The sequence below is a fragment of the Macrotis lagotis genome, chromosome 1 (assembly GCF_037893015.1).
Source record: "Macrotis lagotis isolate mMagLag1 chromosome 1, bilby.v1.9.chrom.fasta, whole genome shotgun sequence".
Lineage (NCBI taxonomy): Eukaryota > Metazoa > Chordata > Mammalia > Peramelemorphia > Peramelidae > Macrotis > Macrotis lagotis.
Genome location: NC_133658.1, coordinates 94,907,688 through 94,931,511, shown reverse-complemented (window position 1 = coordinate 94,931,511; position 23,824 = coordinate 94,907,688). Strand labels below are relative to the sequence as shown.

At 36.1% G+C, this 23,824-nt stretch overlaps 1 protein-coding gene across 5 annotated transcripts in view; it reads right to left on the bottom strand.

Annotated features, from left to right (window-relative positions):
- The window catches only part of PPM1B (protein phosphatase, Mg2+/Mn2+ dependent 1B), a 77,184-nt gene that overhangs the window by 28,387 nt on the left and 24,973 nt on the right, over positions 1-23,824 (bottom strand). For 3 of the 5 annotated variants that reach the window (XM_074204996.1, XM_074205015.1, XM_074205024.1), the window contains exons 2-3: positions 8,323-8,402; positions 103-962 (exon numbers count right to left, since the gene is read on the bottom strand). In XM_074204996.1, the coding sequence (XP_074061097.1) occupies positions 103-962; positions 8,323-8,341 (879 nt within the window). In that variant the 5' untranslated portion in view covers positions 8,342-8,402. The remainder of the gene's footprint in view (positions 1-102; positions 963-8,322; positions 8,403-23,824) is intronic. The other 2 variants (XM_074205003.1, XM_074205011.1) reach the window with 1 other exon arrangement.

Sequence of the window (23,824 nt, the reverse complement as noted above, 5' to 3'; positions counted from 1 at the left end):
GATCTTTGCTCTAAATCTTTACTGGTTAGACAATCCTAACTGCTGTTTAATATGTTATTTCCAGCTCAATGTGACAATTGATTCATAGCAATATTTACATACCTTATGTAAACAAGTGTCCACAACCCAATTGCACACTTTTTCCAGGTCTTCAGCTACCTCAAGCCTAGATTTAACAAATTCACAGAGCTCCTCATTGCTCATAACATCCCAGATCCCATCACAAGCCAAGATGATAAATTCATCCTCTTCTGCTCTTAAAATTTCATAAACCTCAGGCTCTGGAGAAACAAGTTGTTCTGTAGGGCCCTTGCCATCCACACATTTGTAATCATAGTCCCCCAGAGCTCGAGAAACTGCTAATGAACCATTAACACGCTGTATCATTACACTGCCTCCTGCATTTTGGATTCGCTCCTTCTCCCTTGGATTGCAAGGTTTGTGATCCTGGGTTGAAAAGCAGACTTGTCCATTCCTATAAAGGACAGCACGTGAATCTCCACAGTTGATAAAGTAGACATGTTCAGGTGAAATCATAACTCCCACCGCAGTTGAGCCACTCCTGTCCATCCCATTTCTGAGATCTGAAAAGTTACGCATGTATTCATCAATTTTCAAGAAGCCAGTTCTGATTCCACTCTTAACATTTTCCACTGAAGGTTCAAGAGCAGATCCAGGTTTTTCTGCTGCCCTAAAATCTTCATTATTAGTAATATGTTCTAATAAGTGTGATGAGCAATAGTTTGCCACTCGGGATCCAGCATGACCATCATAGACAGCAAAAAATGACCAGTTGTCCAAGCCATGAGGAATACCTACAACTGCTGTGTGAGCATCTTCCATTTCCACTCTCCATCCTTGCATGCTGCTTAGGCCATAACGCAAACCATTCCCAGAACCGTGAGCATTGTGTTTCTCAGTTTTGGGTTTGTCCAAAAATGCACCCATGTTTAGTACTGAATCTGAGGGGGGGAAAAGGATAGATATTTCAATTTAAAAAGGAAAATATATATATATATGTATTATATATCTAAACATACACACATAATTATATAAAATGATTCAAATTATTAAAAGTTTGGTCATAATATTCTGCCTTGCTTAAAGACATTAATACTATTCATGTTTATTAAACAGGCATGACTCAAAAATTTTTAATGAAATAAACACATTTACTATATTATACAGTGTAACTGTAACTAAATCTCAGTTACTTCAATAATATTTTAAAACCACTAACATAGGATTGGGGAAAGAAAGGGTATCACTAATCAGTTTTTTTAAACTGAATAAGTTTTTTTTTTCCTTGCTCACACTGAAACTAGCAATTTGAGAGATGAAGTTTATATGACCCTACCTCTCATTTATTTTTTGCAATCAATTTTTAAAATATTAAAACTTACTGATAACCAGAGAAATGAAAATCAGAACAATTTCAAGGTACTATTTCATAGTCATCAAAATTAACATAAGAAAATGTAAAGTCTAGGTTGAAAAAATTTCAGTTTTTGAATCTTTAGGAGGGAAATCTTGCAATGCATACTTAAAAGTCAGAAAACTGAACATGAATATATTCTCAAGGCACAAATATATTGCAGATTAGCAGTCAAAAATATGATTTCTGAAAAAAAGATGGGTAACTTTGGGAGGGATTTTTGGTCCAGATATATAATTTCAACTCCCAGTGAAGAAATGTTCTTTCAACATAGATTAGCAACTGCTCTAAAATCTATAGTTTAAAGCAACTTGCCCAGCACCAGTCAAAAGATGCTTTTTAAATTAACTTTGTTGGTGAAATTTTACTACAGTGAAATTTTATTTCACTACAAATGAATGAAATAAGAACCAAACATATGCAATATTAAGTATGAAATGCAAACATTAATCTCAACCATTTGCAAATAATTAAAAGATTTCAAAGCAGAGTAAATAGAAGTAAAAAATTTCTACTTATTTCTGTTCCATCAATTTAGTTCTTTGCATATATAAAAATACTACTGACAGTTAAAACTCTTGGGAACAAGTTAGCACTATTTAACAGAAAACTCAAAAGTTATATTACTTGTACAAAAAAAATTATGGACTTTTGGAAAGAGAAGTGATGATCAATGAATGGGTAGGGATCTTAAAAAAAATTATGCCAAATGAACCTAATTGCTTCTCAAATAGGTCTATTAAACAGCAACATTTTATATGCATGGTTCAAGTGTGTGTACTGCTCTGAACCACCTACAACAGAACTATCAGACACATGATCCACAACACTCCTGAGTGCAAACCAAAGCAGATTAAGATGACCGTAGGAACTATCTAACAAAATAAACAATAAATAAAAAATAAACAAAGTAAAAAATACAATAAAACATTAACTTCAAAATTAAGACAAAAATGGTCCACAAGGATAATTTTGTCTGGTTAATAATTTCTATTTCAGCTTGATACCACTGACCTTATCAATAAGATCACAGACTCAGTGACACATCAAAACTTAGACATCATCACCACTATTGTCATAATTATTATTATCACCATAAATTAGTTTTCACCAACTTACCCCAGCAAAATCTTTTATCAGTCAAGATAGAAGAATTTGACATAAGTAGTAACTTAAGCAAACTCAGAATTGGTTAAATAACTAGTAACATGAAGTAATGATTGATGAACTGTCAATTTGTGGAGAAGATTGCTAATAGAATAATAGTGATAACATGCTTATTAAAGTTTATACAAACTGGAAAGGATTATTAATATTTTACAAGCTAGCATTGGTCCAAAAAGAACAACAGATTAGAATGGGCTGAATCTGAAAAGATAATATTTCTTTCCTATCAGATTTTAAATACTACTGTACAGATTCAAAGTACAACATGGGAGTTAGGGGCGGAAGAGGAAGAGGGGAACTGACTACAAAAGTACACAGACAGTAATTCACATGGAAAAGATCTGGAGGATTTAAGTAAGCTAAAGCAGTCAAAAAAATTACGAGATAAAATGCAACAACAGAAGCCACAAGTGTAGAATAAGGGAAGGAAGAAGGGTCTATATGGCAAAATACTCTGCTCTCCACAACCCTTGCCTTTTTTGTTCTATCCCCTTGGTTCTCTAGATAAATATCAATGTGTATTACTTCCACAATCCACTTCCACAGCTCCACCCTAGCTTGTGATGTAACTGGAGTAAATCTCACAACTGTGCTGACTGGATACAAAACAAGTTCATATTATACAGCTTCAATTGGGTCCTCCTTCCAATGTACCAAAGTAGTTTTCCCTAAGTTCCTAAGTTCATCTTCCAAAAAAGCTATTTAAAACCTTCTCTTCATCAAGCCTGTAGTAAAATTCAAATTCATTATGTTCAAAAAAGAACACAGCATCTTTCCCCTAAACTCTCTTCACTTTCAAACTTCCCCATTTCTATGCAGGATACTGCCAGCTTTCCAATATTTCAGTTTCACAAGCTTGATAATCTCTATTCCTCTCTCTCCCTCATCCCAAAAGATCAATCATTTAGTTGCCAAATATCATGCTTTATAACATCTCTCACATATGCCTCTTCTCTCACTTACCAAGCTACTACTTAAGTTCAGCCTCTCACCCGGTCAAACAGCCTCTTACTTGGTCTACCTACCTCAATCTATAGTCCATTCAAACACAATGCTAACATTATTTTCCTTAAGTGCATATCTGACCATATCACTCAACCAACTCTGGTAATTTCCCATTGCCTCTACGATAAAAATAGAAATTCCACTATTTCACATTTAAAACCTTACACACAATCTGGCAGAAACATCTTTCCAACTTCAATGAATATTGCTCTCCCTCTGGATCCTGCAACCCAGTCAAATTGACTTCTCTGTTCTCACAATGACATCAACTCCCATTCAAATGACACTATCTCCAAATTTTTGCAGTCGTTGACTGTACTCCAATCTAAAATGTATACTCTTCTTTACCTCCACCTCATTGTACTACTCTTCCCCTAACACTGTAGCTCAGGCATCATCTCCAGCACAAAGCTTTTCATTATTTCCCCTGTGCCTCATTACTAATGCTCCCTCTCTCATAAACTCCCTTCTATTAAACTATTATAGATACAAATATTTAAATTTATACTATATAGGTTTTATATGTATTTGCCTCCCCATTAGAAAATAAGTTTGTATTTACAGAATGTTCTATTTTTAATACCTATATTCCTCACACCTTAGCATAGTGCCTAGTTCATAGTAAATACTTAATAATCGCTATCTGATTGAGAGGGTATTGAAATAAAGATGTTGGTTTTCTTCCAGTTGTCTCCTCCTGATGTAATCATGGAAAATTTTAAGATGCAGCCTTTAAGATGGCATTTTTCCTCTACTAAATCAAATGGCTTTTTATAGTTTGTTAACTATGCATATGTTGACTGTATGTATGGTGGGATTTTTTTCAATCAAATGCAATGCAAACATACAGGCTACTCTGCTATGCAGTTTGCAAAAAGTTCCCCATTATTATCAATGATGTCAAAAAATAAATTGGGGCAGCTAGGTGGCACAGTGGATAGAGCACTGGCCTTGGAGTCAGGAGAACCTGAGTTGAAATCCAGCATCAGATACTTAATAATTACCTAGCTATGTGACCTTAGGCAAGTCATTTAACCCCATAGTCTTACAAAATCCCCCAACAAACAGACAAATAAATGAATGAATGAATAAATTAATAAATAAATGCAGAGTATTTTTTTTTTTAATAAAAGGATACCTCTGGGGGCAGCTAGGTGGTGCAGTAGATAGAGCACCAGCCCTGGAGTCAGGAGTAGCTGAGTTCAAATTCAGCTTCAGACACTTAATAATTACCTAGCTGTGTAGCCTTCAGCAAGCCACTTAACCCCACTGCCTTGCAAAAAACATAAAAAATTAAAATAAAATAAAAGGATACCTCTGATGCATGTATATTTACTAAAAATTATAAACATGAAAAGTGTACATTTAAGCCTTTTCTATTTCTTTCCTATCTTCCCCTCCTTCAGATCCTTGTGATTTAATTATTTAACATCTTCACAATTGGTTGCTTTTAGCAAACCTCCCCTATGCACAATTGGTTTAATGCAACTGATTTTCCCACCTTTCTTTTCTTATTGCAAAGCCTATTTTTCTCTACAAGTACATCAGGGTCTACACAATCCAACTGTTGCTTCTCTGCTTAATAATTAAAAATATTTTTCTTAAAAAGTATGTAAATTTTTCCTATAAGTCTTCTAATTGGCTGATTCCCTTCCAGCTTGATAAATGCTTTCACCATGCTTTCTTTAAACTAATTTTATCTACCATTGTTTTTTGTTTTATGAAAATAAATTATTAATAATATTCTGTCAACCCCCTTCATATTACACAAAAGAGTTATATTCTAAACTCGTGATGTCTCTGGTTGTCCTGCTTCTCTACTTATCAAGTAAGTCAATGAGCTTGCTAAGGTGATTTTTTTTGGGGGGAGGGGTCTCTTTATAGTAACTGGTCTAAATGGTTAAATGTCTATGTGAAATCATTACAATGAATTAGATGTCTTTTCTTTTTTTGCCAACAAGGATGAAACTGCTTAATTGTAAGGCATATCTTTTTCTTATTTTTCTTTACTTCAGCTGGGTACTAATTTTGATCACTGCTCTAATTTGTCAGAGATAAAAATACAAAAACAAGTGATTCAAGAATGAAATCCCTATTAGTAACAAGTCATCTTTTGTGTGCTGTCAATTCAATGCTGGCCACCTGCAGTACCAACCCCCTAATTCTTATTCATTCGGTCATCTACAAATTTTTGCCCTCTCAATCCATATTTAAAAAAAAAACCCATCTCTACCAATTCTCAACTTATCAATGCACAGAATTCAGTAATCAAAGAATCAAGGTAAATGTTGATTATATTTAGAGGACTTTATCAAGTTATTTTAAAAAACCTTGGTCTTCAAATTATCTTCTATTTGCATTGTATTTTCTGTATTTACTTTAATATGTAAATCTTGTTTTCCCTAAGATAGTGTAAACTCTTTGAGGATAAGGACTGTTTTTTTTAATTTCTAGCACTTAGAAAGTGACATTTGAGCACTTAAAATGCTTGTTCATTAATTGATAAGATTATCAAATTATTAGATTAGCAACTACTGTGTTACCTGAAATATTCTAAATTCTCAGCATCTAAAATTTTTAATATCAGAACATGTTCTTTAAATCAAAGAATGATCATTTTACCAAGCTTATAGTTTTCTCATTTTACCAAGCTTAAAGTTTTCTCCAAATGCTTTTCAGAAAAGCTGTTATATCACCACAACTTTATGTAGAAAGATGTCTTCTCTTTAAAAGAATTATTCAGCAATAGTCAATGAAATTTTTAAAGAAAATTTTTAAAACTCAACAGGTTCCTTTACAATTTTATGTAACCACGGAGCTGGGTACTCTTCATATTCCAACCATCAATTTAAAATAGTACCACATGTGTCATCATATCAGATTAGATTTACAGAATATAACATGGGTGGGAATGTTATATGTATTTCTTCAATAATCTGTAGTGCTAATTGATAAATCTAGAACTCTTAAATTACCAAGAACAAAGGGAAAAAAACAGTGCTGTTACGTTAAAAAACCTCAACATGGAAAAATATTAAAATACAATTTTCTGTGCTATTTTAAGGATTTTGACTGTCCTCTCCATGTAATAGTTCTGAAGCTGAAAATGAAGGTTAAAAAATTCCATTAGCTTTTAAAAGACAGTAAAGTCTACTAGAATAATGAAACTTCAAATAATATTCATCATTAAAACCTATACAAAATCTAGTGACATACTCAGAGATCAAGTCTGTTTCACACATCCCACTCAGTCTAATTTATGGATTCATATAACATCCCACTCAGTTTAATTTATGGATACATACATATGGAACAATTAGGTACATGGAACAGTAAAGTGGAAAGTTAAAGGATCTATAAGATGACTTGTTTAAAAGAAAATAGAATGCATTTAAAGAGAAATAAGTAGAAATAGGTATTTCATAATAGCTTTAGGCACTAGTAACCTGATTCTTAAATCATTGTCTCTCTCAGTCAATTTTCAAGCACTACCATCAATATTCTGAAGCTTGTATTTACAAAAGGAAAATTAAACCTTTAGTTTAATCTATGTAGCTCATTTCTAGATGATTAATATAGTATCTTTTCAGAGCTCTGAAAAATTATCCTACATGTTAAAGGAATCAATCTTACCTGCTCTAAACTTTTAAAATTTTACCCATTTAATCCCATACCTACCTGACAAAAAGCTTTAAAAATTTTTAAAGAAAATAAACATATTTGCTTATTAATAATAAAACCAAAAACATATCCCAAAGTATAATACAACTTTTCAAAATAAAGAATATGTTCAAAATAAATGTAAAATTAGGCAATTATATTCAGAAAAAATAATTTTTAGAAATTTGAATCTATCAATGTCTTGGTTGATACTAAACAGAAATATCACATGCCTTAATATCATTAGTGGGCAATAATACTCCTGAAATGAAAATTTAAGGCTAATTTGGTTTTCTGTGAAAAAAAAAAACCTATGGGATAATCATTCTTTATATATCAATATTGGGGAAAAGAAACTACTATACCAAGGTTTCTACTTGCCAAGTATATGCATTTAAAAAAATATGACTGAACTATAACCAAAGTTCTATCAATTTTAATCAAACAACAGTGAGTCTTAATGATCACTAAGAAACCTCATCATACTATTCTAGTTATAAAGACAATCTTGGTTAGTACATAATAGTAATGGCCCCAAACTTCTAGAAAAATGCAGGAAATACTTTGATGCTCTTACCACCTTACATAACAATGTTTTTATATTTTGCATTAAAATTATAATGAATATAAACAATAACAAAATGAACAAAATACATCATGCCATGGTCTGATTTTTTGTGTATTAGAATTAACTACTGGTAAACAATTTTAGAAGTAATTTTTCTTGGCACTATAATAAAAGTCATTCTATACATTGTATCAAAGACCTAAAGAAATCACTATCTATCTATCTATCTATCTATCTATCTATCTATCTATCTATCTATATTTATTCCCACAATATAAATCCTCAGGCTAGTACTCAATTTAATTAGCTGCAATATTGTCACATTATGAAAAGGCTGGAAATGGTGAATTTAAACTATCTTATATAAAATCTAGAAAAGAAAATAGAGTATCTTTCCAGAACAGAAATCAAAGTTTGTGTGTGGGATAAGTTCGAATAAAAATGCCAAAAGCAATATATGATTATGTAAAACAATAAGACAACTGACCAATGAGATTTCCCCACATGTGGTTAACTCAACTGTACAATTTGTGGTAATGGAAACAGCTTTCATCACACTCTCCCCATCTAAAAAAGAAAAACAAAAGAATAAAACAGCAACTGGAAATTATTTCTTAATGACATAAAAAAATGACCCAACTATGACAATAAGCTACTAAAACAATTATTGAAATTCTGGGATGCATTAGTGTCTACAACAAGAGAGAAAATGCTCAGGTACTGAAATATAAGTGAATGACAGGTATAGCAACATCATTAAAAGGGATAAGAAAAATGTCATTTGAACTGGGCATTAAAGAATAGATAAATTTCAACTGACACAAGAGGAAGTTATAGGTGGCACTCCAAATATAGAAAAACAGGGATGTAGTTGGGGAACAGTTATAAAAGCAGAGAAGTGCAGGATACATTTGGGTCATGAATAACCAGGTCAGTACATAATATAGATTAAAGATGGTGGCAAAAAAGAGGGTAACTCCTGCACTGGCCCTGAAGTCAAGAAGACCTGCATTCAAATTCAACCTTAAGCTATTACTAGCTGTGTGACCCTGGGAAAGTCATTTGACCTGTTTACCTTAATTCACTGGAGAAGGAAATGATAAAACTCTCCAATACCTTTGAGAAGAAAACCCCAGGGATAGTATAGTTCACAAAGAGTTAGAAACAATCAGACAACTAAACAACACCATAAATTCCTAAACCTGGCATTCAAGAGAGATGATTATAACTGAACTTCAATGTGGCCTTGAAAATGAGCTGCTGCCTATTTCCCAACAGAGATGCTCTTTCCCCTAACACTGTTTCTTTGCTCACTTGCCATACATACCTTCCTTCAAAGTCCCATCACCAACTCATTCATGAAGACTTTATGATCTCCAGATATGATCTATGATCATCTAAAATATCAATAGTATGTGGGGGGGGTGTAACTGAAGAGAAGAATATTCATATATCACCTACTATGTGCAGTGAGCTAAGCATTTTGCAATCATTATCTCATTTGATCCTCATAATATAAAATGATCAGCATGTTACAGTTCAGGAAACCAACAGTGAAGAGGTTAAGTGTCTTGCCCAGGGTCACAGTCAGAACATACTTGAATCCCAATTTAAACTCAGATATTTCCCAAGCAGAGGGAGAGTAGAGGTCTCAGACAGTCCCTGTGGCAGTCAAGTTTTGTCAACCCTTTTTCTTTGTTATAAGTAAGTGCTATTTTAGATGGGAAGGGCACATGATAAGTAATCTCAAAGCAATTATATTAAAAAAATAAACAATTTTTACTTAAAAAAACTCGAAAACCAAAGTTCTCTGGATAAAAAAGCATCTTTTAAGGTCCAATTTCCTAAGATGCAAATTATTCATCAAGCTCCAAACTTATACATGGAAACAGTTGACTAGATAAATAATTCATAATTTGTAGTTTTCTAAAAGAGTAACATGAAACAAGACAAAAGGATCTGGTTCTACTCTTTAGCATTATACTGCCACAAAACCGGCATGTCAAAATATATTATTAAATTTAAATATATCTACATATATATATTAGTTTTTGCAAGGCAAATGGGGTTAAGTGGCTTGCCCAAGGCCACACGGCTAGGTAATTATTAAGTGTCTGAGACCGGATTTGAACCCAGGTACTCCTGACTCCTGGGCGGGTGCTCTAGCCACTGCGCCACCTAGCCGCCCCTAATTTAAATATATTTTTTTAAAAAATTTCTTCAAGATAGGTGATTTCATAGGTAAAAGAAGCTCTTGAGAGGAACCCGATCCACAGTCAACTTAGATCCACACACTTTTTAAATGAAGTTGCCAGTGGGGCGGCTAGGTTGCGCAGTGGCTAGAGCACCCGCCCAGGAGTCAGGAGTACCTGGGTTCAAATCCGGTCTCAGACACTTAATAATTACCTAGCCGTGTGGCCTTGGGCAAGCCACTTAACCCCATTTGCCTTGCAAAAACCTAAAAGAACAACAAAAAAAATTATTGTAAAGCAAGTTGCCTTTTTTAAAAAGTTGTCACACAACACTAAGAGGTTGGTTATTAACATTAATAGCCTACTCCATGCCAAGTGCTATGCCAAGTGCTTGGGATACAAAAAAAAAGGTAAAACTAAGTCTCCATTTCCAGAAGCTCACAATTTAAGGATGAAAACAATATATAAACAATAACAGGGTTTAAAGAGGATTTTTAGGAGAAACTAAGACTTATTTGTGCTAAAACTACATTTAAATATAAATGAATTTCTCCCTCAATACTTCCATTGCCCAATCACAATACAAAGGTTACTAAAAAAGAAAATTTTGTGAATAGTTCCAGCAGCAACTCATTCACTTCTTTTTCTTCTAACAAAATATCTTTAAAAAATATTAATTAATTAAATGATAAAGTCTTCTTTGGTCTGATGTAAATGTATCAATTAAAAGTCTGTAATACTCCTAAGCACCATTCTTCTTTGGCTAAAAATGTATTTTTTTCCTGTTTACCGACCCTACCAGATCTAAACCAAACTCTGAATAAGAAGGGAGAGATTATGGTTATGTCTGTTTATCTGTCTGTCTATCTTAACCTGCACTGGTTCTTGGCAGGTTTGGCAGAGCAAGACCAGTTTAAGATAAAAGGAAACTCTAGAGAAGACAAAGAGCCGAGCTGAACTGTCTCAGCTGTGAGTCAAAAGGGGGAAAAGAAAAGAGTAAAACTAGGAAGAAGTTGAGAGTTTGGAGATCATGGTGTGAACAAAGAACATGACTTGGAGTTGTGACTAGATAAAGGAATGAGAGTTTTAATATGGAAATGGTGCATTTATAAGTAATGGCAAGATCAAGAGTATAATTATCTGCATTTGTAGGATGCAGGAGTAGAGAAGTAAGTGGGGGGGGGGAGTTGAGAAAATAAGAGGATATGGTATTCTTTTATATCTAAATAAAATCCCATAATGTAAGGACAGGAATTGAGTAGAGAAAAACATGAAGCAGGCCCTAAATTCACTGAGAAAAAAAGGAGAATGTCCTGGAAGTCAGCAGATCATATTTAACAAGATTATGACTAGGTGGCAGACATTGATTGAGTGAATTTCAAAGGAGAAGTTACTAAGTGAAAATGGCAGAGGGAGAACTTGAAAGTGGCAATAGGGAGCAAGGACCATTCCAGTTCCCCTATTTCAACCAAGGAATCACCATAAAGTCAGTGTAGACACTGGTGGAAAGGGAGACCAAGAAGTCTGTCAAGAGAAAGCCAGGGTTTAGTCACAGTCAGAAGTTGGAAAGAGTGGAAAGGAAAACATTTAAGATGAAAAATTTGATGTCTATGATGCAAACATTCCTGAAAGCACAGTAAAAGGGGTCAGGAATTCTAAAGTGGGATATTGAGGGTTGGAGGGGGGGAAAGAAAGCTTAATCAAGAGGAATAGATATAAAGGAAAAAGCAGTGGGAATCAAGTCATACAGTCAAGGGAAACTTGAACCCAAATCCTTCTGTGAGATGAACAAAGGAAATAACAGTACTTAATCTAACTCAGTTCCAATTCACAATTAAAATACAATAATTTAAGAGGGTTACAGATTTGAGAGATCAAAAATAGTAACAAAAAATAGCAAGAATATTGGCATTTATAGGGTTGGTTGTTTGGTTGTTATCCTTCATGTCCAAAAAGGACCAAAATGACATCACTATATTGGGGTCAAGGCCTCAGACTAATATGAGGCAAGGAAGCATCTACAATGGGGTAGGCACAAATGGTCTATTTGCTCATTTGGAGTGGAAATGTCCCTAAATGCATACATCTTACCTTACTTTTAAGCTACTGCAATTCTGCTTTGTTCATAGAGCACAGCACCTTCTTTGATGTGGGGCTTTGATGCTGGGCTAGGTGGCCTTGTGCCAGTGTCTTACATGTTTCACAATCAACTCCAAAATTCTTCTGAGAGACTCTACAGTGCCCTTGTATCACTTTTTGTGACCTCCACAACAGCATCAACTAACTCTATGTGAGTTCTTCATAAAATAGTCCTTTAAAAAAATATTGGCAACTGAACAATGTAGCCAGTCCATTATAGTTGCACTCTCTGTAGTAAAGTTTGAATGCCTGGAAGTTCAATTGAAGAAAGGATTTCAGTATTCATTATCTCATCTTACTAGTGATCTTCAGAATTTTCCTAAGCCCACTTCAAATGGAAGTGATTCAGTTTTCTGGAATGGCACTGGCATAATACCAGGGTTTCATATATACTACAGACCTTCAGTTCTCTCTGTGTGTGTGTGTGTGTGTGTGTGTGTGTGTGTGTGTGTGTCTCTCCCTGACTCTCTCTATGACTCACTGTCTCTGTCTCTCCTTTAGACCTTTCCAAACTGAGGTAGCTCTGGCAATGTGTATATCAAGTTCATAATTTATGTGGATGCCCCTGGAAAGTATACTGCCAAAGTATTTCATAGCATTCAAAATTTCTCCACTTGTTGTAATCAATGGTTCCACAAGTGAATGGTATGTTGCTAATTGATCAAGAATCTCTATTTAGAGTGCAGTTAGGTGGCGTAGTGGATAAAGCACCGGCCTTGGAGTCAGGAGTACCTGGATTCAAACCCGGTCTCAGACACTTAATAATTACCTAGCTGTGTGGCCTTGGGCAAGCCACTTAACCCCATTTGCCTTGCAAAAGAAAAAACCCTTAAAAAAATCTCTATTTCCTTGGTGTTAATTATCAAGAGAAAATCAATACAAAAGGCAGGAAATCAGTTCATAATCTGTGGCATCTCCACCTCAGAGGCTGCATTTCATCAGCAAACAAAAAGTCACACACCAATTGTCCCTACAATTTAAATTAAATAATTTACTGTCAGTGTAGTAGCTGACCTTGATAGCATTTTCATCCTCAGTGAAGGTATCTGACAACACTGCACAAAACATCATGCTAAAAAAAAAGCATGGGAGCAAACAACACTGCCCTACTTCACTCCATTGATGTCTGGGAAAGCAGAGCACCATCCATGACTGAGAACCCTTTCAAGCATATCATCATGGAATTGTTGTATAATACTGATTAGTTTCTCCAGGCAACCAAATTTACCATGATCTTCCTCAGGCCCTCATGATAGACAGTGTAAGCAGCTTTAGACAGATCAATGAATGTTGAATACAGACCTCTGTTCTGCTCCTGGCATTTTTCCTGGAGCTGTCAGGCAAGGAACACTATTGGTTGGGAACAGCCTATTAAGGAAAACTCTGCCAAGTTTTAATAGCAAGAACTAAAAGAGAGATAGCATCCCCACTATTAAAACAGGACAAACTATTTCCCTATCCTTTACAGAGATGGACAATGGAGGCATCCTTAACACCTGGGGAAAAACTTCCTCCAGCTATATAACAAGGAAAATGTCATTCAACTTTTGTACCAGAAGTGCACCACAGTCTTGTAAATCTCAACTGGAATAGAATCCACACTAATCACTTCCATTCAAAAGTTCTTCTGAAAGCTTCCCACTCCAGCTACACTGTTGCCAACTGTGGGTTGATTCAGCTTCCCCTCCAAGTTAGCAACTATTTACCACAGAGAAGTACTCTAACCTGTTGTCATGAAGTCTTCTGCTAGGGAGAAATTAACTCCAATCTGAGGTATATGGTCAATGATTTCAGAATGGGTTAATGATGGTCTGCAGAGAATGCCATAGAAGTGTTCTTCAGTCTATCTCTCTAAGATCATGTCCTTATCACTATCAATGTGAACCAATCAACACTGAGTAGTTGAGATGCACCATAGGCCTTTGGTCCATAAAAAATCTTCAGGGCATCTTAAAAGCTATTTGTATTATTACTATCAGTGTACAACTGAATTTCATTCACTTTATGAGCCATGAAGCCTGTATCTCTCTCCAAGCTTTGCTTGAAACTTTACTTCTGATAGTTAAATATCACCTTCTTAGAGATGGTTGAACTATTCTGCCAGTAAACCCTGTTGAGTTCTTTCTTTACTTTGCAGTTTCTGAATTTCCCCATCATTTTCAAACTAATTTTGATGTCTGGGAATGTTCTGGACCAGCTGAATAATTATAATGCTGTACACCAAATCTCTGAAAGCTTCCCATTCCTTTGCTTCTCCACTGTTGCCAACTGTATGTTGTCTCAGTTTTCCTCTAAGTGAGCAACTAAGTACTCTAATCTGTTGCCATGAAGTCTTCTGGTAGTCTTCTTGACTTGGGGCCAACTGTTTTTGTTGAATGTGAATGTTTAATTTGAAGAGGATAAGTCTGTGATTGGTCCAGCATTCAGTACCATACATTGCCTCATCACTTTCCCATTCTGTCTCTCTTTTTTAATGATACAGTCTATTAAATGCCAATTTTGCCTGTGAAAGGGAATCCAAAGTTTTATGGCACTTTAGCTATCAGTGACTGCTATTTCTACTCCCAATTCTATTCCTCCCAAGAACTCTCTTGCCATGTCTGATACTATTGATATCACCCAGAATTTACAAGCTTGTCCTCATTTGATGATAAGGATCTCCAAGTCTTCATGAAATTTTTCTTTGACCTCATTAGGGTTCGTCATAGTGGGAGCCTATGCACTGATGATGGTGACAAGGCATTTTCCTACAAGTGTCAATCACACTGTCTGGAACCTTTGGGAGGCATATAAGCATGCTGACCAGATTAGTTTTGAATGTTAAATCTATACCAGCTTCCTGGCACTCCCCATACCATCAATTCAGCCACTCCAGAAAAATGTATATACAACTCTGACTTCAGTAAGTTAGCCTTCATCTGCCAGTCTTGAAACAAAACTGATTGAAACACTCAGGACTGTTATTTGAATGTGATAACCCAATGAATTCTCTTGCAACAAGAGTTCAAAGTGGAGTTTATGCCATAAAAAAAGTGCACACATTACATGTATCAATAATGAAAGAAGTCATCTTCATAAGATATATATTTTTTTTTTGCTGTTCTGACACCAGGTTAGATTAAGTGAAACAGACAATTTTTAGGGTTTTCTAGTTCTTTTCTCAAGCCAGGAGGTAAGGAATTTAGTCCTTTTAAAAAAAGCTTCTCAGACTCCCAGGGGGCTATAGAATTCCATTGCTGCTTTAGTATAGTAAAAAGACTCTCTATGGCCTGAGTACAGAATTGTGACTCAGCTCTCATTGTATCTACATCTGTTGCTTCATCACTTGCCTGTCACAAGACTTTGAGGTAGATAAAAATGGTAAAAGCGATACAGTTCATGTCTTTTGACTCACACACTGAATTTAAGTAAGACAGAACTTACAAGTCACTAACCTCTCTCTTCTAGTCATCAAACAAGTCCAAGACAATAGGCTGGGATGCTGTTGGATGATGACCTTGGTATCTTTGTTATCTGATCAAACTCTAAATATTCCACAATGCCTGCTTCAGCTACCTTCATGGTCAAAGGAAAAGCTGTTCTTATCTGTCCATTTCACAGGCTGGGCGGGGGGGGAGGCTTCATGCTCTTGGTATGGGCACCCCTTTAACTCACACTCCCTAATGGGTTACTTTATGTCTGGTTTAGTTCATCTGTCAAAAGGGTTTACCTAGGTGTTGCCACTGTCCCCACTACAGCTTCCTGGAGCCTCAAGTAAGAGTGGGTGACCCAAGGTGGAAAGCAGTCTCAGAAATGACTCAATACCCCTCACAAGAGAGGTACTACTAGTCTTTCCTGCATAACAGCACATCCTGGTATTTAAATAGAATTATAAACAAGTATAAACTGTATTATTTCATTTAATCCTCATAATTCAGCAAAGATAGACACAAGTACTACTAACCTATTAACATATTAAGAAATACTGACTCAGGGAAATTAATTAAATTCCCTAAGGTCAAAGAACTAATCATTGACAGAATAAGGCTGAATAACCATATGTAAATCATCTTCAGTTATGTGTCTTAAGGTTAATCTTAAACTCATTTACACATTTCAAGTAACATATCTACTTAAAAAATTCAGATGATATATGGAAGGAACTCTTTAGAAATCAGTTACCAGTTATAAGACAAAATGAAATAAATTCAAATCATTCAGAATTAGGTAAGAGAATCAACCACAAGGTTTTAATGTTTTCAAACTGCTCTGTAGTCATGGGTATAAAAGTCATTTAACACAGCTAGTTCTGAAATAATTTGCTAAAAATAGAAGGAAAAAAAGGATGCTGGCATAGTATTAACAGCACACAGACAAAAGACACTATACAAGCCAAAGTCATTTATGGAAATTCAATTTGATAAACCTAAATGTGCACAATTATTTCAAACAATTAAAACTAATTGTTAAAACTTAAAAAAACTTGACATTAGCCTCAAGAAAATTTTAAAAATTAAATTCAGAAAAACATATGAAAACTACTCCCATATGAAATGCAACTTTGGACTAGATATCATGAACAGACATCAACATGTTGATTCTATGGGCAGCTAGGTGGCGCAGTGGATAGAGCACCGGCCCTAGAGTCAGGAGTACCTGAGTTCAAATTCAGCCTCAGACACTTAATGATTATCTAGCTGTGTGACCTTGGCAAGCCACTTAACACCACTGCCTTGCAAAAACCTAAAAAAAAAAAGTTGATTCTAATTCTTAAATAAATCTACAAGTTACTACTGGAAAGAGTAACATCAATACCACTTTATGGCAAATCACTTATTTCTCTGTCTCAAATTCCTCATTTTTAAAATGAAAGAGTTGGATGGACTAAAGTTGCTCTAAATTGAGGCGAATGGAAGAAAGGCAATTTAAAGTAGGTAAACAAAAGACACCTTCACTTACTATGTGTTTGTTCTACAATTGTTTTTTAACCCATCAATTCGGGGAGGGGGGCAGTAAGTTCCTACCAAGCAGTGTTTAAGTAAATGAGAGAAGTACAAATGCAAAAAAAGGTTCTGGATGAGGAAACTTCCTAAACCACCTGAGATCAACACCTCAGCAATTTAGTCTTAAGAAAGTTGTCTAGGGGTAGCTAGGAGGCTCAGTGGATAGGGCACCAGCCCTGAAGTCAGGAGTACCTGGGTTCAAATCCAACCTCAGACACTTAATAATTACCCAGTTGTGTGGCCTTGGGCAAGTCACTTAACCCCATTGCCTTGAAAAACTCTAAAAAAAATGTTGTCTAGAGGCTTTAAAAGGTTAATTAACATTTTTAGAGTCACAAAGCTAATAGATATATATACCATAGGCCGTACTTAAACTCAAGTGTTCCAGGCTAACAAGTGAAGTTTGATTAAAAGGCTTTAACTAGAAGTTGATGTTTGAATTTGGACTTAAAGGAAAAAAAATTCTGTGAGACAGAGGAGTAAGTGCAATCCCAGGTTTGGAGGACAGTGAGTATAAAGGCAGGAGGGGATGAAAGTTGGAAGGTCATGTATCATAAACAGAAAGGAAGCCCAATTTGTTTGTATTAAAGAGTATGAATGTGGGCGTGAAGAGGTGCTAACAGCTAAAGAAGTTGGGGGGGGGGGAAGAAGTTGGAAAGATTGGGTGAAGTTAGGTTCTAAAAACCAGAGTTCATATTTTTCACCCTTGATGCCAAGAGTTTATAAATGCTTCCCCTAGAGGCAAAAGGAAGCACCTCTTGGTGGTAGTGGGGGCAACAGACAGACGGAATAAGCATTCATTAAGTGTTTAGTAAGTTCCAAGCACTGTATTAGGTATTTTATAAATATTATTTCATCTGAATTACACAGCAACCCTTGAAGGTGGGTGGTATAATATGACCCCCACAGGAAAATGTGACAGTAAATGTGCCCAGTCACATACCTATTTTAAGTCTTGCCCATTCCAGTCTCTGATCTAATCAATACTAGAGGAAAATCACTTTGGGAAAAAAAGTGAAAAATAAGGAAAAAGAATCTAAGTAGGTAGGAATTGTAATAATTTAGGTAAGGGCAATGAGATCAAAGAAGGTTTTATAGTAAAGTCTGCAGAATTTGGAGTCTGAGACCCTTAGTACCAATCTTGGCTTTGCCACTTAGCAGTAGCAACCATGTGCAAGTCACTTGATTTCTCCAACTAACCCAAATCCTCATCTATAAATATCAGAAATTTCATCTGAAAGGGTTTCTAATGCTAATTCTAAAATACACAATTCAAAGCCCTCAGGTAGAAGCCAGGTAAACTGAGAGAAGGGAGTCAGGATGCAAGAGAAGTTAAGGAGACAGAAACTGTAAGATCTAGCAATGATTAATTATACAGGATGAGAAAGATTGATTCAAATTTTAATAATACTTCTCAAAAGATAAAATGACCAAAGGAAACAAGCAGGCAGGTCTAGAAGAAATTTAAGTTATCAAGCTATATATTGAGCTATATATCAAGTTATATTGGGGGGGGATGCTAATTCAAACAACTTTGAGCTAGCTCACAGCCACTAGAGTGGCAGAGGTGACAAAAAGGAAAAGAACTGTAAAACTGTAAAATCAGCTTAACTAATGCACTCTGCACTAATGCAGTGATGTGTTCCTTGGAACCTCAACAGTAACTAAACTGCACATGCCCTTTGATGGAAAGAGCAGTACCAGGACTACAGCTCCAAAAAAAGAAAAAAAGGAACATATAAAAATATAACATCTGTTGCTTTTAGAGTAACAAACTGACTTGTAGAGGGACAATCCATTGAGGAAGAGCTCAGCAAATAAAGGTTCCTGCATATAAAGATTTCATGCTGTAAGTGATCAAAGGGATATGTGATAGTACCAATATCTGCCAAGTTGTCCTTTTCCCAGTCACCCCCACACACGGACTTGACTTGGGGGGATGAGCCAAGGCTTAAATTTGATGCAATTTCTTGGCAGTCTCTGGTAGTACTGACTTGACTTCTGGGTCATCTAAGTGTCAGTTCAGACTGCATTTTCAAGATCAAGGGGGACTTGGTAGCTAGATGGCATACTAGGGAGAAAGCTGGGCCTGGAATCAGGAAGAATTATGCACATGTGTGCAAATCCAGACTTAGACACAAACTTGCTGTGTGATCCTGGGCAACTCACTTAACCCTGTTTGCTTCAGTTTCTTCGTCTGTAAAATAGCAGAAGGAGGAAATAGCAACCCACTGCAGTACCTTTGCCAAAACTCCAAATGGGGTAAGGACTGACTCAACAACAAACCAAAAAGAGGCACTTCTAGTTGAACAATGTTTCTATGTTAAGATTATGTAAACCTTTTGTGCCTCATTTAACTCACAAAGTGAAACCTCAATCAGGTACTCCCCTAACAGGGAACTTGTATATGCATTCATGTACAATGAAGTAAGCAGAACCAAGAGAATAATTTATACAGTAGTAATAACATTGTAAAGAAAATAATTTTGAATGGTTAAAGAACTCTGATCAAAACAACAATTAAACCTGGATTCTTCCATGTTCACTGAACTCTAAAATTCTGTTTCTGATCACAATTTGCCATTCCTTTTGCTTTTCTTTCTGGCTTCCAACCCTAATTCTTATTCTTCCTCCACAATGTGACCTTCAATCCCTTGACTTTTCAGATCTTTCCTAGGTTATTGCCTTAACATTGGCTACACTCTCCTTCCTTCCCTATCTTGACCCCTTGGCAAACCAGTTCAGAGTTATACAATGGTCTTGAGTTCCTTATCACTTTATCCTAGCACCATTCTTGCCCTACCCGAGGTCAGCCTTCATTACTCCTGCCATCCACCCATTGCCTTTACTCTTATGTACTACTGAACAAAACTCAAATCACCAAACCATACTGATTAGAGATGCATTACTCAATTGTTACAGTTCAACTGTGGCAAAACAATCCTTTTACACCCTCCTAAATGATAGGTGTTTATCTTAGTTGATATCTCTGTACAGACTTTATTTAAAATTAACCCCTTCCTTGCAGACTACCAGTCCTCAAATTTACCCTCCTTCCTTTTCCTCAGATGTATTTTTTTAACTGTATTTTTCTTCCCTCTGACTAGTTCAAATGAGAGTAAAGTTCCAATCCCAGTCTCTTTTCCCCTCCAATATCCTAATTCTTGTCTGTATAATGTCTGGAGCATGTGAGATAATTACCCCATCTCTTTCTTTTCCCTTTCCCCCTCAAGATGCCCTAGTAAAAGTCTGGAGATGCTGCAATATGACTCTGGGATATTCTCTTGCCCTAGTATACATAACCTCTCCTTAGGCTCATGGCACTCCTTACCAGAATCCATCCTCAATGTCCACAGCCTGGTCTGTTTCCCTGTGCCAACTGGACCTGAAACTGAGAATTTTTCTTGGCTTTTTCTTTCAGGATCCAATCTAGTCTGTTTTCTAGATTTTTTTGGAGTCTCCCTGAACTGTTTGTTCTATCTTCAGCTGCCCTTGCTTCACATTTCAAGGAAACAATTGCCTCTAAGAGCTCTTTACTTTCCTCATTTCAAGTTTCCTTCTCTTCCATTTATCTCAGATACCTTCCACTACTTATTTCTTACCCTTTTATAGCATGAGATGACAATTCTCTGTGCCAAAGCAAGCCCCCTCTACATATCATATAGAAGTGATCTCAATCCATTTCATCTTCTAGAGCAGAATGCCTTTTTCATTAACCTAATTCCCTCCTTTTACTAGTTGCTTCCCTATAGTCTAATTCTTTCCCCAACTTCCCCTACCCTACCATATCCTATATTTTATTAGTCTATCCTCACTAGTTATAGGACAATTACCCCTCCTTCCTTTAGGGTTAAAATCCTAGAAAAGGTCATATACAATCAGTGCCCAGTCTTTGGTGGGGGGGTTTAGGGTCTTTTTTTTTTAGGTAGATCAAATGAATAGCCCCTTTCTAAGTCAGCATGTATCTCTTAATTAACAAATCTAAAAGGATCATTCAAAAACCTCAATTGTTCAGGATCTACCTATAATCAATCTACCTTCTCCTAGATACTCCCTACTCTCTAGTGTTGAGTTCCCATGTCCGTGTGTCAGGGGATTCAGGAGAGAAAAGAAACATGCATACTCAGGTGGGGATGTTAGCAGCATACAGGATAAAAACAACGATGTAACTAATTTGGGCAGGATGTAACCCAGGTCAAGAAGTTGGTGGAACAGGGCTATCAACAAGTGAGGCTATGAATGATGCAGTTGTGTTATCAAATCAGAGTGTCACTAGAGCTTAGGTTTTTTTAGTCACAACTGACTTTCTAACCCAAACTCGCTAGAGCAGCTCTCAACACTCTAGGTTTTCATACTTTCCCCCCTCCTACTCATCAGACTGCTCCTTCTTAAGTCTCCTTTGCTGGATCTTTAGCCACATCAGGCCCACTAACTGGTGCTGGGCACCTCCTAACTTCTCCCATGCTATTGCATTTGTTAATCCTGTCAGCAGTTGCCCAGACCTGAATTTATCATCTCTTTGCTAATAATTCTTACATCTACTGAGCTCTCTCTCTCTTGACCTCCAGTCTCCAACTGCCTTTTGGACATACTGCACTAGGTATCTCCCAGACATCCTAATCTCAGTATATCAAAAACTGAACTCATCTCCAACCCCCCAACAACAGTCCCCCTCCTCCTAACTTTCCTAATACTCTCCTTACTGTTTCCCTATGATTCTAGAGAGTACCACCATTTCCCCAGTCATCTAACCCACACTCCTCTCTCTCCCCTCATAGCCATCTGTTATCATGATCTGCTATTTCTACCATCCTAACCGCTCTTTTATACCTGTGCCACCATTCTGGTCCAGTCTATCATCACCTCATGTTTGGACTTCTACAATAATCTCTTAAGTCTCAGATCTGTTACTACTGTAATCCAACTCCTCCCTTTAAATGTCAATGTGATATTCCTAAAGCCTAGGTCTCAGCACATCATTCCCCCCCCCTTTATCTTCAGTAACTTCCAAAAGTTCACTTATCATCTCCAGAATCAAATAAAAAATTAATAGCTCTTTACCATTCAAAAGCCCTACAAAATCTAACCCCTTCTTCTCTCTACATAGTCTTCGATTCAGGATATTAGCTTTGTTGCTGTTTCTCACACAAGACATTTCCTCTCTCTACTCTGGGCTATCTAAATTCTCTCCCTCCTCATCTCTACAGGAGCTCTACAGGGTTCCTTCAAGCCCAAGCTAAGATGTTCTGTTCCTTAGCTCATGCTTCAGTTCCACCTCAATGCTACTACATCCCCTTTGTGGATTACCTCCAATTTGACAGGTCCATCTTTTTTGTACATATCTCTTTACATACTTGTCTCTCACTAGATTATGAACTCCTTGAGAAAAAGACTAGTTTTTGTTTTATTTTTATTTTCTTTGTATATCCCATGTTTAGCAAAGTGCCTGGAACCTATATTCCAACAGAAATTTAAAAATAGTTTATTGATTCCCTCCCTGATACCAGAGACCTAAGGATTAAGCAAGTTCTTCTACCCACATCCACCACTTTTTTTTTTAAAGTTTTTTGCAAGGTAATGGGGTTAAATGGTTTGCCCAAGGCCACACAGCTAGGTAATTAAGTGTCTAAGGCAGAATTTGAACTCATGTAATCCTGACTCGAGGGCTGGTGCTCTATCCACTGCGCCACCTAGTTGTCCCAATCCACCACACTCTTGACAGAATGAGGCAAACATTTCTCCACCTGGCCAATACTGTGATTTTGATTGAGAAAATGTGATGTCTGTTACAAAGATTTAGTTTTATTTTGTTTTTCAATTAAGGGAAAGGAGGCAAAAGGGAAAAGGAGCTATAAATTGAGTGCCCCCCCCAAAAAGATCACTGAAACATTTTTAAAAACTGAGAAAGAAATAGAAGGAAACACATAAGAGGACAACTTTGAAAGTTACATGTTGAATTTTTTAAAATATATTTAAAAAAGAAAAGTAAGGGACGGCTAGGTGGCACAGTGGATGGAGCACTTTTGACCTCAAACATTTAGCAGTTGTGTGACCCTGGGCAAGCCACTTAACCCTATTTGTCTCAGTTTCCTCATCTGTAAAATGAGCTTGTGCAGGAAATGGTAAACCACTACAGTCTCTTTGTCAAGAAAACCCCAAATACGTTTGACAAACAGTCCGAAACACTAACAGTGGGTTTGAACAGTGACTGGCATAGAGATAATTAGATACATGGCAGCTAATAAAGTCATCGAGAGTGTAGAAGGAGGGCTTTGAGGAACATCCTTTGGCTAAGGAAGCATGATATGTATGATGAACCAGGAAATTTAACTAATAAAAATCAGAAGAATGATGATTGGGGAAAAAAAAAAACATGAGATTTAGCAATGAAGAGATCACAGGAAACTTCTTTAAGTTCTTAGAGTTTCTCTATCTAAGGTTGATAATATGTGCATATAAATACAATTTCTATTTATTTAATGCCAAAAACTCTTCAAATAACAATTATTAAAATTCTGACATTCCTTTACAATGTTTTGGGAATTCTAGTGTAAAAGATAAAGCCCAAATTCACTCAAAAATGTTCCAGTGCCAATAAGTACAAAATAAATTTAAAATGTTCTGCTACCCAATTACCTCAAAGTGTTTATATTAGATTTTTACCTCTTTAACCTAT